This window comes from Clytia hemisphaerica, unplaced genomic scaffold (genome assembly GCF_902728285.1).
Source record: "Clytia hemisphaerica strain Z4C2 unplaced genomic scaffold, Clytia hemisphaerica genome assembly, whole genome shotgun sequence".
In the NCBI taxonomy this organism is placed as follows: Eukaryota; Metazoa; Cnidaria; class Hydrozoa; order Leptothecata; family Clytiidae; genus Clytia; species Clytia hemisphaerica.
Genome location: NW_027103726.1, coordinates 1592120 through 1607923, shown reverse-complemented (window position 1 = coordinate 1607923; position 15804 = coordinate 1592120). Strand labels below are relative to the sequence as shown.

Sequence of the window (15804 nt, the reverse complement as noted above, 5' to 3'; positions counted from 1 at the left end):
GAGCAATTATATTTCCCAAAAAACCACCACGTAATTCACGAAATTTCTCACTTTGTTCCGTAAGTTTCGCTATAAGTTCTTCGCTTATCTTTATCAATATCTTCAAACATCCATTCATCTGGTTTCTTTTTTTCGTCACTTTGTAATTTTCTTTTGGGATCGAAGACTCTTCAAATGACTTGTCATAACGATTGTTGGTATGGTATTGTCACCTTTAATGAGGTAGGTCTTGCCGACTTTTTGATTGTTGTCGAAAGTTGCTTTTGCCAACCAATCTGGGAATGGAATCTTTTCAATGCATTGGTCGTCAAGCCAATTTTGAATAAATGAGTACGGTGGGGCATTCGACTTGCCATGAAATTGGCAAACGTATTGCAGTTTGTTAGCTGATAAGACATCAAACTTTCCAGGAAATGATTAGTCAATACTAATTTTGGATTGCGACAAAAGTAAATGAGCTAAACGATCTTTTCAATAATATTAACCTTTTTGTCATTAGCTTCATTGATGTCAATATCACAGATATTAAAAACAAGATTGATGAGCTCAGGCGGTCGTTCGGACAGCCATTTAGTGACGTTGTGTTCTATCAAGTCTTTAATACCACCAATGTTTTTTTTCGAACCTTGTTCAAAAATAAGAAGGCTGTCGTCGGAATCACTATTAGATTGTTCTCCCTCAAGTTCAGTGTCATTTGTTTCATTAGTTACTATTGAAGCCCGATTCACACATTCTTGACAAATAGTTGAGGTTGAATTGTCAAGTATAAGTTTTTTGAGCAAGTCGTTGTATACATCAATTGATACTTTCTTTTTTTTATTCAAGTCAATTTTTGGCGACTCGGCCTCGTCATTCGCCGAGTCGTGGATCAGCGAGCCGCAATTTACCTTGAAGCGGCCCGATTTTGCTTTGGGTTTAACCGACCGCTTTGCCTTGTATATTCAGCTTTTTTGTCACCTTTGTCATTGTTATTCATACCAATATTGGTTTTCAATTTTTTAAATCTGCGAGGAAAAAAAAGCAAGTAATTACTGACCAACAATCTTTTAAATGAATAAAGAAAAGAATGATCATGAAAATAGAAGGGAAATAGAATGACAAAATCACGAATCATAGCACTCTTTTTTTATAAACAACGCAATAATACAAAATTATAGTGAATAAACAAAGTAAGGATAAAGAGTCATGAAGATAATAAAATGCCACATAAACAAATATCTACCATTTTACATTTCACTCATATCTAATCGTTTCACTTCCACCATGCTGATTTGTTTTCAATATAAGTTCTGGCAATTTATTTTTAACCCTTTCATATGTAGAGTCATAGCAGAACAGTTTGTATTTACAAGGGATTACTCCACAGCCTCCTCTTCGGTTTAATCCTTTAAGACCATTTTGATTTCTCTAAAAAGATTTCGATAAAAAGTAATGTAATTTTCTTGAACTTTGAGCAATCAAAAAATATAACTGTTTTGAACTGTGATGTACACAGACGCTTGACTGCATTTTCTTGTGTGAGAAGTTTGCTGTTTTGGTCAACGTAACAAGTGGTATTTTTGCTCCATTGACAAAAATGTCTAGACAATTATGGTTTTTATGTTTAGATTATTATTTAGATCGTTGTTTATGGCCATTTTCTGTGGTATTTTATTGTTTATACCGTCAACAGTCCTGACATTTCTTTTTGCTGTCTTATGTTGCTGGTTTATAACATTTCCCTCGGCTTTTTTCCCCTTAAAAAAACTGGTCTTTAATTTGTTTACTCTTAGGTGCCAAATAAACAGGTTGGAAAATTGTCTAGATTTTGATTTTATTGGGGGGACCTAATCTGCTCGTTTCTACTTCTGAAACCCAAAGATAAGGTAAAAATAGGCTAAAATCAGACTATCCTTATTAGAGATTGAGTCAGCAGTAGGTAGTTTACGGATAAAGGCCAAGACGTCAGATATATCCCATACAAATGAGTAACGGGGTAATGGCGGTCTAAGGTTGAAAATTCCTGTAGTCAAAGCACTGATCCTAGAATTCTGACCAATCGGTTTACCTTCAAATGGATTATGATAAGCTGAAATAGCTGATCTGTAGGTACATATCGTGTTATATTGTAAGCATTTTTCAAACAATTCAGCGAGAAAGTCTAGAATGGAACCTATAGAGCATGAAACTGGATCAACCTCTTGTGGACGAGCCCAGCTAGACCAATTACCCCAGGCCGATTCGAAATGAGAGATTGAACTTGATCTTCTGGCATTTGAAATAAGGTTGGCTTCCTTACTATAAATTCCCTCTGTTTCCAATGCTTGCCTGAAATCCGCCAAGCCGCTAGATTTAGGGTCCCTTCTTGTGTCAGAGGGTGACAAGTTCGAATCAGTAGCGGTTTTTGGATACACATTTGGAGAAGTTATTTGATACCAAGCATGTCCTTGCCATACTGGAGCTATCAGAATCATCTCTGCTTCTTCCTGTGCTACCTTGTTTAGCACTTGGCCGATCAGACAAAAGGGGGGAAACGCATACTTTAGATGACCCTCCCAGGACATTTGAAAAGCATCCACCCTGAGACAAAAGGGGTCTGGTATCCACGACACGTACAATGGAAGTTCATGTGACACTCGAGATGCAAAGAGATCTACTTCTGGATACCCTAGAATCTGAGTGATATTTCTGAAAACCCCTGGATTGAGTTTCCACTCGCTGGAGTCCCTGACATTCCTCGACTCCCAATCTGCTGTCTTGTCCAACTTTCTTGGTAAGTATTCCACAGTAATTGTGATCGCCCTGGATAGCAGATAATTCCAAATCTCTTGACTTAGTTCTAGCAAAACCTCGTTCTGGGTACCCCCCCCCATCTTTACGATGTAGGCTAGAGCTATTGTGTTGTCCATTTGAAGATGAATACATTAAACCTTTGAGGGTGGTCTTGTAAATGTTTTAATTGCCAACAAAGCTGCCTTCAATTCCAGAATGTTGATATGAAGACCTCACTCTCTCCATGACCAAGGTCCCCTGTACGTTGGCACTGACAATCTGCCCCCAGCCTTTTTTCGATGCATCCGTCGACATGACCAATCGGGGTGTTTCCTTAGCAGAGATTTCCAATTTGAAAGCTTCAGATTCTCCATCCACCACTCGAATTCCAATTTCACCTCTTCTGACAAAACTATCTCTGATTGGTAAGAACCCTTTGTTAAGGCTTCGATCTGGCTTCTTTGAAGTGGAGAGCATCAAAATAATGCGCGCGCATTAGTTTTACGAATTACGGGAAAAGTGTTTTGTTTCACTGACAATGGGGTTACCCTTGTCTAGAGAATCTAACAGTTCTTTCTGCGACCTAGCCGGGGAATCCAAGCTCATAATCTTAGAAAAAACAAAAAATACCTCACCTCACAAAGTTCTAAAATTATAGAGCTTGCTGCATGTAGATTAGTCTGATACAGAATGTTATAAACAGTCTGTGTGTGAACCCTTGTTGACAGACTTGCTGAACTTTGGAAACCCAGGCAAACACACATGATCAACTTACCATAAAAACTCTTTCACAAGCTCTAAAGACTTTCAAAACTACTAAAAACCACATCAAAACATCAGCCACATGTATTTAGACTTCCAGCCAACAGCCATTTTGTTTCGAAATGAATCTATGTTTTCATTTTCATTTGTTTTCCTTTTTTCTGCAGGGTAAGCTTTTTTCATGAATTATGCGCGCACATCGAAATTATCAAAATGCGCGCGAAAGTACTGTTAAGTAATACGCCGAAAACTGGCCAATCAGGTCGAACTGTCCCTGCTTGCCAGAAACCCGGTCCTTTAATGTCTAAACGTGCATTGTTTGAAATAATAGCTGAGCGTTCATTAAACTCCTCTCCAGCTGGCTCAACACAAACATCCTTGCATGTGTTACTCAGAAGGTTCGCCGTCAAATTTCGTAAATTATTACGATGAAGTGAAACAAATCCTTCTTTCTTTCCTTTTCTGATGTACTTAACTGTATGATCAGTCTTTCTGCCTATGTTTTAGTTTTCTTCTATGGCGCGCGGAAGCGCCATTAAATACAATCTTTTTAAAACGATACCATCTCATTTAAAATGATACTATCTCATTTAAAATGATACTATCTCATTTAAAATGATACTATCTCATTTAAAATGATACTATCTCATTTAAAACGAAAGTACGAAAAAAAAAACAGAATCAGAATTTATCTCGATGAGCCAAATGAACTTCGCACACAGAGTACGCAAGGACGAGAGAGAAATGGAGCCAAATTGCTGATCTTCTTGGTGTTGCAGAAAGTACATTGAGAGAACATCGAAAACATTTTATGGGCACTATATTGTGACCCTGAAGCTCCAACCCTAACCCTAACTGATTATAACTAAATCAGGATTTTCTGAAAACCTGGAAAAATCCAAAACGAATTCTGGATATTAGTATCTTATTTTTTCTGGCTAACAGGGTTTTTTTTAAAAGAATATTCCGATGATTTATTTATTTTTGTTTATAGGCATATGGATGGCTTCCACAAACTCATGCGTTGGAGGTTAGTTATTCATGGCTGTATAGATGGATACTCTCGAACCATTACTTTCTTGAAATTTTCTTCCAATAACCGTGCAGACACAGTACTGAATCTATTTTTGAATAGTTTACATCAGTTTCGTTGCCCAATAAGAATTCGTAATGATCATGGCATGGAGAATACAGCAGTTGCAAGATGGGTGCTAGAAAGATTTGGTGTTGATAAGAAGCCGTTTATCACTGGTAGGTCAGTCCATAACCAACGCATTGAAAGGTTATGGTTTGACGTAAAAGTGTATGTTGCTATCCTTTTTATAGATTTGTTCAGATCAATGGAAGCAGATGATTATCTTGATCCGGATAACGAGATCCATTTGTTTTGTTTGCAGTACATTTTCATGCCACGAATCAATAGGCCTTTAAATGAGTTTGCAAGTACCTGGAATAACCATCCTTTGAGAACAGAAGGAAATTTGACCCCCAATCAAGTTTGGAAACGTGGCTTTTTTGAAACCGAGACACTAATGGAAGACACCTCACTAATATATGAAGATTATGGAGTTGATAATTATGGGCCTGAGCCTGAGCTGCAAACAGACAACTATGTAGAAATTCCAGAAATAGATAACATATTAACAGAAGAAGAACAATATATCAGTGAAAATTTCAATCCCTTGATAAATGATTGAAATCATGGTGTAAATTTATATTTACGTTTGGCATATATCTAACTTGGTTTAGATTTTTAGTAGTTTAAAATTTTGTAAGATTTTGACCCTCCTTCAATTTATTAAAATCTAGTGCTTAATTTTCGAATTTGGGCTACACACACTTTTTTATATAAGGATATGTCACTCAGAAATCAAATTTTAGATATACATGAAGTGACACGATAATACAAAAAATTAATACTTAAACGTAACAATATTAAAAATTAACATAGAACTAATTTTAGCGAAAAGAAAATATGGCAAATTTAGTACCCTCCATAATTACCCATCTACCATTGAGTTACACAACTTGCACACTCTTGTTATGTTACAACTTGCACACCCATAACAAACAGGATGAGCTAGAGTTTTTACAAGATGCTTAAATGATTGGTTATTTCTAAACAATAGGGATGATGCGTTCTTTAGAAAAAGTAATAAAATCGTTTGTCTCGACATTTAACGACCAACATGGTCATCAAAGAACTTGTAAAAACTCCAGCTTGACCCTAACAAACAGACCCATCTGGTCTTCATTTAACATTGCTTTAAAACCAAACTGTTATTGCTTACATACGTTTTGACATTTTAGGAACAGACTGCTGTTTAAATTAATTATATCAAGAGTAATTAAGAAATCAATAAAGCGTGGACCTTGCAAAGACATGATAAAGTACTTTAATGTCATTTTACAAAAATGCTTAATCTCGATGGGGAAAGAGCTTTGAATCACTTGTATGGTATAACATCCTTGTGTTATAAGTTTTTTCTTGAATCTGACTAAAATAAAAGATTACGTACTTCCCAAAATGAGCTTGTTGAAATTCTGTGAATTCCTTTGTCTCGTGTTTTGGGTCTTTGCCTTCCAGGAGGAGAGACTTAACCTCAGTACAGTGCTCAGCAGTATGAATTTCAACATTGATCCTAGTCTCTGCACCTCTCCACAAAGATGATAACATTTGAGCATATGGAGAGTGTAATGAGTCCTTATTGTTTGAAATAGAGAAAGAAATTTGTTCTGTTGGACATTTGCTTGCTGCACGAAAATTATCCCCCGTCAAACGCAAAAACAATGTCCTGTGATCTACACGTAAATGTCCATAGAGGGATGAATTTAGATCTTTAAGGTCTGCAAAAAATGTGTTTTGTTCATCTGGTGCTAAAAAGTTTAGCTGTTTGTATCAGAAATCATTCGAAAGATACAATTTTAAATTCTCCTTTACTGTCCCACCAACAGAAAAGCAGACATCATCAGGGCATTTACAAAAAGATCTACGTAGATTTCCAACATTGAGACTTTTTAAGTAGCTTGTAACATTATCGTACTAGGCTAGCTCAACTTGTTCATTACTAAGTACTTTCTTCAGATTTTTATAACCCCGTTGAGTCAAGTCGGTTTGTGAAATGAGAAGAGGTGCGCTTCCCTGATTGGAATTACTTTTCGAGGAGGGTTTTACATAACGTTCTTGCAAATACTTTTTTTGAAATTGTCATCATCAATGATACTTTCCTGAATTATTTCGGGATGTTTCTTGAGCAAATATACGACATTTACACGACAGCCTGAATTTGAAAGAAAAAATATCTCTTAGAAGTTTACATAAAGATTAAGAAACGTTGTATTTCTTTTCAATACTTAAAGTTTCTTGCTTACGCATTCATCAGTTGATTAGAAATAACTATCAAAACAAAATTCCACGTTTATTTAAAAAATTCAATAGCGTCAGCGTTTTCATATAAAAAAAATTTACGTCAATTTTGACGTTGAAGTTTTCAAGTAGGTGTTTGATTATGAGCCGGCATTTTGAGATAAGTTCAGATCTAGAGTTCAGTTAGGCTGCTGGCATCCACTAACGGATTCGTGCTCCTTATAGAGGATGCTTAATAAGCGATATTTCCTTTGTCCAGAGATTTACCGCCTTTAGCCGATATACGGCTAAAGACATTTTTAGCTGGCGAGTGTCTACAAATATAACATTACGTAATGTTTACATTTTCTGTGAGGCACCGAATCATAGATTGGAAAATATATTTGGATTTCGAAAAAAAAGTAGGCGGAAGGAAGTTTGCTTCTTTTTCTTCCTCCTTTCTTGTTTAATGTGGAGATTTTGTAAAAGATTAGAAATTAAATTTATTGAATTTAAGTGCCCTGATGTATCTTCTGTGTGCACCAACAAAATTTTGCTTCATAAAACTACATTTTGATGCTTGAATTTGGACTTGTATGAGTGTATATTTTTTTACCACACTGGATTCTTTGATCACTTTGGCTCCAGATAATTGTTTTGTCAGTTCTACAGATATGTTGCAGATTATTTCAAGGTATTTTAGTTATGTATATACACAGTACATTTTGGGGGTTGTATTGAATATTTCTGACATTACTTCTTTATGATTCTACAAAAGGGAGTGTTGTTGTTCCCTTGTTAAATGTTAAAACAAACAAAAAACTTTTCTTCAGCTTTGGCATTCCACTTTTCGATACTGTGTGGCCTTTGTGTTTAACTTTTTCATGTACTTAGCTTCAATCCTTTTGAAGAGATTGGAGTGTTTTTGGTTGTTTTCTTTCACTTTTTTGTTCATATTTGTATTTTTGAGCTTCGACCGAAGAGCTGAAGGAAAAGTTTTGATAAATTTACAGACCAGATATCTTATAAAAGCAAAAGTCAAAAATAAATCTACAGACTGTACAAAATGCGCGTATCAAATTGTTTTTTATCTTTCTTTCTGTTTTGTTTTTCTGGTCTGGGATTCGAATTTCGAATGTAAACATTCTATTGAAAACGTTCGAAACGGTCGTCTTTGCGCACACATCAATGTCAATCAAATTATTTACTCGCTAAGATTCTGTAAAATACATCGAATTAAAAAAAACCGAATCGGAAAGCGGTTGGTAGATCATTAAGCAGACCTATACTACAAGGGGTTTTGTAGAGGTCTGCGATTCAGACTAGAGTTCAGTAAATTGTCTTTACGCAAAGAGATTTCAAATTTTTCGTTCAAACAAAGGTCACATTTCAGGCTGCTTTTGTTGAACGGTTTGCACTTTCTTACAATTCGCCATGTAACTTTAGGGTTGGTCTGGTTACGAGAATGCCGCCAAAATTCGTTCAAGAGCTCGGTTTCATTTTCGTATTTGGCGTGGTTGAACGATTTCTTGTGGTTCGCATATCGCTTTATGAAGCTTATAGAAGTTTATATATATAGTTTAGAAGTTACACAAAATCAGCTGGAATTGATAGAAAGAGCAAAACTGTTTTTCTTTGCTTAGTGCTCAGAGGGGTATGATAATTTTTCAATCAGTGATTCAAGTTTTTATATCATTCTGGTCTCTAAAAAAGGTGTCGGTATTAGACGAGGGATGTCGATATCAGACCAAATAGACAATTACGCTGTATTTTGTTATGTTTTTTCAATTACTTAACCTGACATTGTATTCTATAACATTAATGTCTATTACTCGTGGCAGAATCAGACAAAAAGATAAACACTGGAGGAGGACAAATTGATAAAAACTTACGTTTGAGATCACCAAAACTAGCATAATCAACAATTTCATCTATCTTCTCATTTCTTTTATCCATGGACCTTTTACTCTTCAATTCACTTGTGGGCCCAGCATTTCTAGACCTAATGTTTTGAATTTCTTTGAGGGGAACTTCGTCAACTTTTACTTTCACCTTCCCCAAAACTTTCAAAATATCAGCTCTGTGCAGACCAAAAAATTCAAAACCCGACCAGTTCTTTTTGGAAACAGCATTGATATGGGTCTACATCCGAGATACAGATACAGAAATACTTTCAGATTCTACCCGATTATCATTTGTCTCCGTAATAAAACAAGGAGTTGGCCCAGAAGCAATGATTTTACAACAAATCAATACAGTTTCTCCATTTGAACCTTGACACCACGACTTGAGGTAAAGCCGTTTTGTAAATAGAATGTGATACCTTTGTAGGTTTTCTCATACAATCTTGCGAATTCGCCTGTGACGCGTTTCCCAAAACAACTTACACCAATCCACGTACAAGATTCTTGACAATCAAGATTAGAATTCAATGTTTCATTTTTACCCATCTGTGGGGTACTGATAATTTTACCAGATAAGTTGTTGTTGTTACTATTTCACTTGCTGAGGATAAAGAAAGTAAATTTTGCACCTCCTTACGATCCAAGCCAAAAAATTTAGCACCTGGCCACCTTTTCGTGGTCTTAACCTTTAATACATTTAAAATAGCATTTGAAGCAGTAGTTATTTTTAATGATGTTACATTTCTACCCAAAATAACATTCACGGGCTCCTCCACAATACTGATTATTCCTTTATCTACATTGACTTTCTGAGATGCTACATTGAAAATAGGTAGTCCAAGAAAACTTTTACTTAAAGAACAAGTAACTTTGTAATAGTTGTTTTCTCCTTTAACTTTTCTTGTGGATTTGTATCCGTCTGTAAAAATACCATTTTTGAACTGCCATCCTTCAACTTGAACTTTTCTGCCTTTAGCAACACAAGCAAGCCAAAATACTTTTAATTTTTCATTGACTGGAAACTTTTCCATTTCTCTAAGAAGTATGAAAGCAAATTTAAATTATCAACTATGAAAATCCTGAAAACAACTACTTCCACCATTTCCAGCATTTTCATCTAAGGGACCAAAACAATCCTTGCTTCCCTTCCACCGCTTAAAATAAATCACGCAAAAATCTACCATCTTGAATATTTTATCGGCAGATCAAAACAGATCAGAGATTCCTCGATCCCTTCCTCATGCCGGGTGAGATCCCTCTAAAAAAAGTTTGAATTGTCAAGCCTATAGGGCTATAATTTGTGCTCTTTCTTGCATATTTAACAGATTTATTAGCATAAATTCAAAAATGGCATAAATTAGAGTGCTTCCGTGTATTTTTCTCTCAAAAAATAACAAATACCGGTACTTTGGAGTTAGCCTCTCTAACTCGAAATACGGAACTTTAGTTATCCCCGCAAACCCCAAAGATCGCCGTGTAGTAACTTTTTCAAAAATATGTACTACATAACATGTAAAAACTATGTACAGGTTTTGTGGGCATCCAGCAGTTGTGAACCAAGGTTCTTGTTAATGGTGATGGGTTTTTTGTAGTATCATCTGAATACCGATGCCGAGGTCCATCCATCAGCTCTACAAATATCCGCCAGAGACATGCCCAACTTTGAAGCCTTTGACGTGGATGCTGCCCTTGTTGAGTGTGCTCCATAATTTGGATCCACCCCACGAAGAAAGAAGAAACCCACCTTGCAGTCGTTTTTGAAGAAACTGCTTTGTGGGGTGGAACATAACTAAGGAAAAATCCCTTTTCTTCACCCCTGATGGCCTTGGTTTTTTCTATGTACATTTTAATGTTGAACACAGGACAAATCCTAGGATCCTTATCATACACCAAAAACTCTAGTGGCTCTTGGTGATAATCTGGCCTGGATTGCTTCAGGACTGACTCTAATGGGAAGGTAATCTTTATATCGGCATGATTAATGAAAGTTGTTGATGAAACAGAAAGAGTTGGAGATCTTTGTCCAGAAAGAATGCACAAAAGTGTTGCAACCCTCATAGGTAATACACCGCTTAACAGTTTCACCTGCGCATGCGTATAAAAAATCGAAAAACATAAACAAACAAAATGGTAGAGTTCGGTAGGTAAACGTTATAAGCAAATCCTAGCGAAATTAAGCAAAAATGTTTACCAATATGCAGAGATTCTTCAGAAAACCTTCCAAAATTTGTGGTCTTGAGCTTCCGCCGTGTTTTTACATTTCCTAAGAATTCTTTCTGATTATGACATATGCAAAGTTTAATGGAGGTAACTATACATGCTCAAACTTTTGACCATAGGGCATTTTATGTTATTCATATCCTCCATAGTATCTGGCCGAGATGTAAAAGATATAGGGTTAAATAATTTACAAAACGAAAACAGAAGTTTGGCTCCATTTACATTTCCCATGAACTCATGAAGGGGATGAAGGAGCAGTGATTTGACAGTCATGGCGTCTTTAGACGAGTTTAAATTGTGGGATTTAAAAGCACTAAAAACTTTTTTAAATCTAAGAGGGAAAGAAACTGAAGGAGCCTTTCGAGAACTTGTTGCTAGGTATGTGCTTCATAGCTTTTTTAGTTTTCAGATCATATTTTTTTGTTTCTTCAAGTAGCATACAATCAGAATGTATTTCTGGTCTGGTGTTGCTAAAAACTTTTATCATTCGGGTATAATATGGAATTATTTTTTTTTAGGGCATACGTTTCTGCATCCCAAAATGACCCAATCATCCCAGAGAAGGAACAAGAGGAGAAAGAAATCATGGTCGAGGTACCGCAAAAAATTGACAATAAACGGAGTTGAAATCCCTGATCCCTTCGACTTGAAAAAAGGATGGGTAGATGAGGAAAATGGAAAGGCCCAAAGTTCATATCTGACGTTGAGCAAGAATACAAGCTTGGGAAAGCTTACCGCTATTTTTTTTTTTTTTTTTTTTTTTTATGAAGATTTACAGTCCAGGCACATGAGGGCCTCTAAACCGATCTATCGTCTACAATTACAAAGATCTTGATTCGTAGCGCAATGGATGTTCCATCCATGCCTTGGTTAGTTCTTCTTTGAACGCTTTGATGCTAGTAGCGTTAACAGTCTCTTTTGGTAGCTTGTTCCATGCTGTCACACATCGATAGTAAAATGACTTGGTCTGGACACCTCTAAATCCATCGTCTGCAAAGTTTGGTATCAGTTCGTAATCGTGAGTTCGAGATGGACGCACCCTGCGAATAAACTTTCCAACTGTGGTGTCCTTATCGTAGAAGTGCAAGTGTTTGTAGATCTGAACCATGTCTCCGAAGTGTCTTCTGAATTCGAGAGAAGGCAAGTCAAGTTTTCGTAGGCGCTGCTCGTATGGTAGATTACTTAACCTTCTGACCATCCTAGTGGCACGTCGTTGAACGCCCTCAATTAAGTTGATGTCCTTACGTAGTTTTGGTGACCATACAGATTGGGCATACTCGAGATGAGGCCGGACAAAGGTTGTGTACAGAGTGAAGAAAGTTTTAAGGCTAAGGTCTTCGAAACCTCTTCTGATGACTCCTAGAATGGAATTAGCTTTTTTCACTTGTTTTGATATGTGTTCTTCAAAGGATAAGTCAGAGTCTATCAGAACACCGAGATCTTTTTCAACGAAAACATGTTCAAGTTGTTCACCTCTAAGTGAATAAGGGTGCACGTGGACAATATTCCAATATTTACCGAGAGTGAGAACGTGGCACTTATCTGGGTGAAATCTTAATAGCCAATCATTTGACCACTTTTCAAGTTTGTGTATGTCTTGTTGGATAGCCAATGAGTCCTCAATCGAGTTGACTTCTCTGAAAATCTTCGTGTCGTCAGCAAATAGGAGAATCGAAGACAGCACATTGTCAGGAAGGTCGTTGATGTAGATAACGAAGAGAAGTGGTCCCAAAACACTTCCTTGGGGAATACCACTGATAACATCGTCCGTCTTAGATCGAGTTTTGTTAACCTTAACCAATTGTTTTCTGTCAGTCAGAAAAGACCCATCTCAAGATGTTTCCAGATACTCCATATCCTTTCAGCTTTTTAAGTAGACGGCGATAGGGAACAGTATCAAAAGCTTTCGCAAAATCGAAATATATAGTGTCAACAACACTTCCGTTAGCTATACTTTCACAGCACTTGTCCAAATAATTTAGGAGTTGTGTGACGGTGGAGCGGCGACTAATGAAACCGTATTGCTTGTTGGTTAGAAGCTTTTCGTCAGTTAGATGCTTCATAATGTGCTTTCTTATAAATGATTCCATTAACTTACAGACTACTGAAGTCAAACTAACAGGTCTGTAATTTATCGCAAGGTTTTGGGCACCCTTGTTTTTATAAATTGGAGTCACATGTGCCATCTTCCAATCTTTTGGTATTGTTCCCTCAGACAAGGTCTTATTCATGATGATAGACAGGGGTTCGGCTAGATGGTCGATCAGTTCAACTAACATTTTCGGGTGTACATCATCCGGACCGAAGGATTTACTCACGTCCAGCAATTTTATCTGTTTTCTCATCATATCTTCTGTTATGATGATGTTCTCAACTTGAATCTCCGTTCGTGTAGGAAATTCGGGAATCGTTCCTGGGGGCTCATTGGTAAAGACGCTGCAAAACTGTTTTTGTAGGATGTTAGCCTTGTCGAGATCGTCGTGTTTAATCGATGATTTGTCATCAGGGTTTTCAAGTAGTGGTGAGACTCCGCTTGATGACTTAAGTTTAGATCTTACATGAGACCAAAATATCTTTGGCTTTTCCTTGGATTTATCACAAATGCTTTTTTCATAAGTCCTGTGGGCCTTTGACATCAAACGATTAACTCTGTTTCTTACAATAGTGTAATTGGCACGATGACGATCTCTGTCGAGAGGTGCAGATCTTAACCACCTTCTATGGAGCGTTTTCTTTAACTTGATTTCATCTTGAAGATTCTTATCAATTGGAACTTTACCTTTTTTCCTCCAAAAATCGTTTCCAACTTCTTTCAAAGGGACAAATCGATTTCTGAGATCAATGACAACTTTCTTGAACGATTCCCAAAGATCTTCCACTGATTTATTCACGGATGAATTTTTGAAACCTTCTTTCCATTCCCTCAACGTCGGGTCATTTTTCATTAATTTGAAATTGGCCGAAGCATAGATGAACCTTGTTTGCGTAGGTTTGGAGTATGCGTAGCAAACGAAATTGAAAGCCAACGAACTATGGTCACTTTTTCCTAGTGGTCTTAGGTAGTCGAGATTCCTAATTTGGTTTTCTTCGCCTGTTAAGATCAAGTCGATGAGGGATGGGTCATCAGTTCCTCTACATCGAGTTGGTTCATTAACATGTTGATGGAGATATGCGTCTCTCAAAGCATTTAAGAATTTCTCTTCTTTGCTATCCTCCAGATGCGGGGTGGTCCAGTTTTCCCAATTGATTGTTGGAAAGTTGAAATCACCTAACAAACATTTGTGCGAATATTTCTTGTTTAATGCAATGGACTTGATCAATAAGTTTAGGTTGTTGTTGTTTTCGTTGGAGGACGTAGATCTAGTTGGGCTTCGATAAATGCATGCAACAGCGAGCAAATCTTTTCCTGATAGTTGTACTTCAATCATGCAAACTTCATTGAAAGTCACTGGAGGCTTGACATCGATTACCAAGTGTTTAATGGATATATGGACAAATATGACAATGCCACGCCCTTGATCTGTATCTAGGTTAACTTGGCTAGCGATTTTGTAGTCATCGAATTCATATTCATGTAGCTCCTTCAAGGCACCTGCTTTTGTCTTAGCTTCGCAGATTGCAATTATATGGGGCTTTTCTTCCCGGGCCATGGACTGTAATTCTTTTTTATTCTTATTTTGAGTGTCAATTTGTACGTGAAATATTCTACAACCCCATTAGTCCTAAATCGAAATACTATATTTTGAGAGGTCGAGTTATACCATCACACAGGACATCTAGCAAAGCTTATGCAGTCTGGGTTTGTGTGAATAAGGATTTCCAGGACAGCCCTGGTGGTGAGATTCACACAGCTGGGTTGTCAGGAACGTGTAATCATGTAGCTGGAATTTCATTTCGAATTGATAATGCTGTCATTACTGGCATGACCATACCCTCTCAAACCAGTCTACCCAGGGCTTACAACATACCTAAAGGATTAAAGATTGATATTGACCCTGAGATGGCATCCGACATGATATTTTATACGGCTCGATACACGAGCACAACAAAAAGAGACGTTGCTAAAGAAAAATCGGAATATCTCGAATTTTCCACAACTTTATCTAATGAACATTTGGGTGAGCTTAGTGATAAAGACATCGTTCTGGGGACATCATAGAGAGGGAAGAATTACTGCATCGTGTTTTCAAAAGGTTTATACGAGAGTTAACACATTAAAGAGGAACCCAGATGCTGACCCATCCGCTTTGATAAAAACTTTTACTGGGAAAGATAAGAAGGATTTTTCACATCCAGATCCAGTGAGGCATGGAAAAACAGTTGAGCCCCATGCACTTCGTGGTTACACTTCCATAATGAAAAAAACTAGAAAACACAAAAACGTAACAGTAAAACATGTAGGCCTAGCAATACTGAAAGACTTTCCATTAATTGGTGCTAGCCCAGATTTTGAGATCACTTGCAGCTGTTGTGATGAAAAAGGTGTAGGATAAATCAAATGTCCCTTCAGTGTAGCTGATCAAATTCCATCATCTAAAAACCTCGACTATCTTGATGATAAAAACAATGGTAATCTGAAAACCAACCATACATACTATTATCAAATTCAAGGCCAAATAGCTATTACCAATGCTTCATTTTGTGATATTTTTGTATACACAAAGCATGGCTATCATCTTGAAAGAATTAATTTTGACCCTGAATTCTGGAAAAAGGTCTTAGACAATTTAGCATACTTTTGGTACAAATATTTATGATGATGTAGTGGGCTTGTTGCCGTGAACCCCACAAAGAAATTGGACTCCACTATCATCTGGTTCT

At 36.9% G+C, this 15804-nt stretch overlaps 1 protein-coding gene across 1 annotated transcript; it reads right to left on the bottom strand.

Moving 5' to 3' along the window:
* Positions 1-11803: 11803 nt before the first annotated feature.
* Positions 11804-14633, bottom strand: LOC136804745 (uncharacterized). The gene is made up of 2 exons (XM_067061349.1): positions 13261-14633; positions 11804-12791 (listed from the first exon to the last, which is right to left on the bottom strand). Exons 1-2 carry the CDS (start codon positions 14631-14633, stop codon positions 11804-11806), a joined length of 2361 nt encoding a protein of 786 aa, XP_066917450.1.
* Between the last annotated feature and the right edge of the window lie 1171 nt (positions 14634-15804).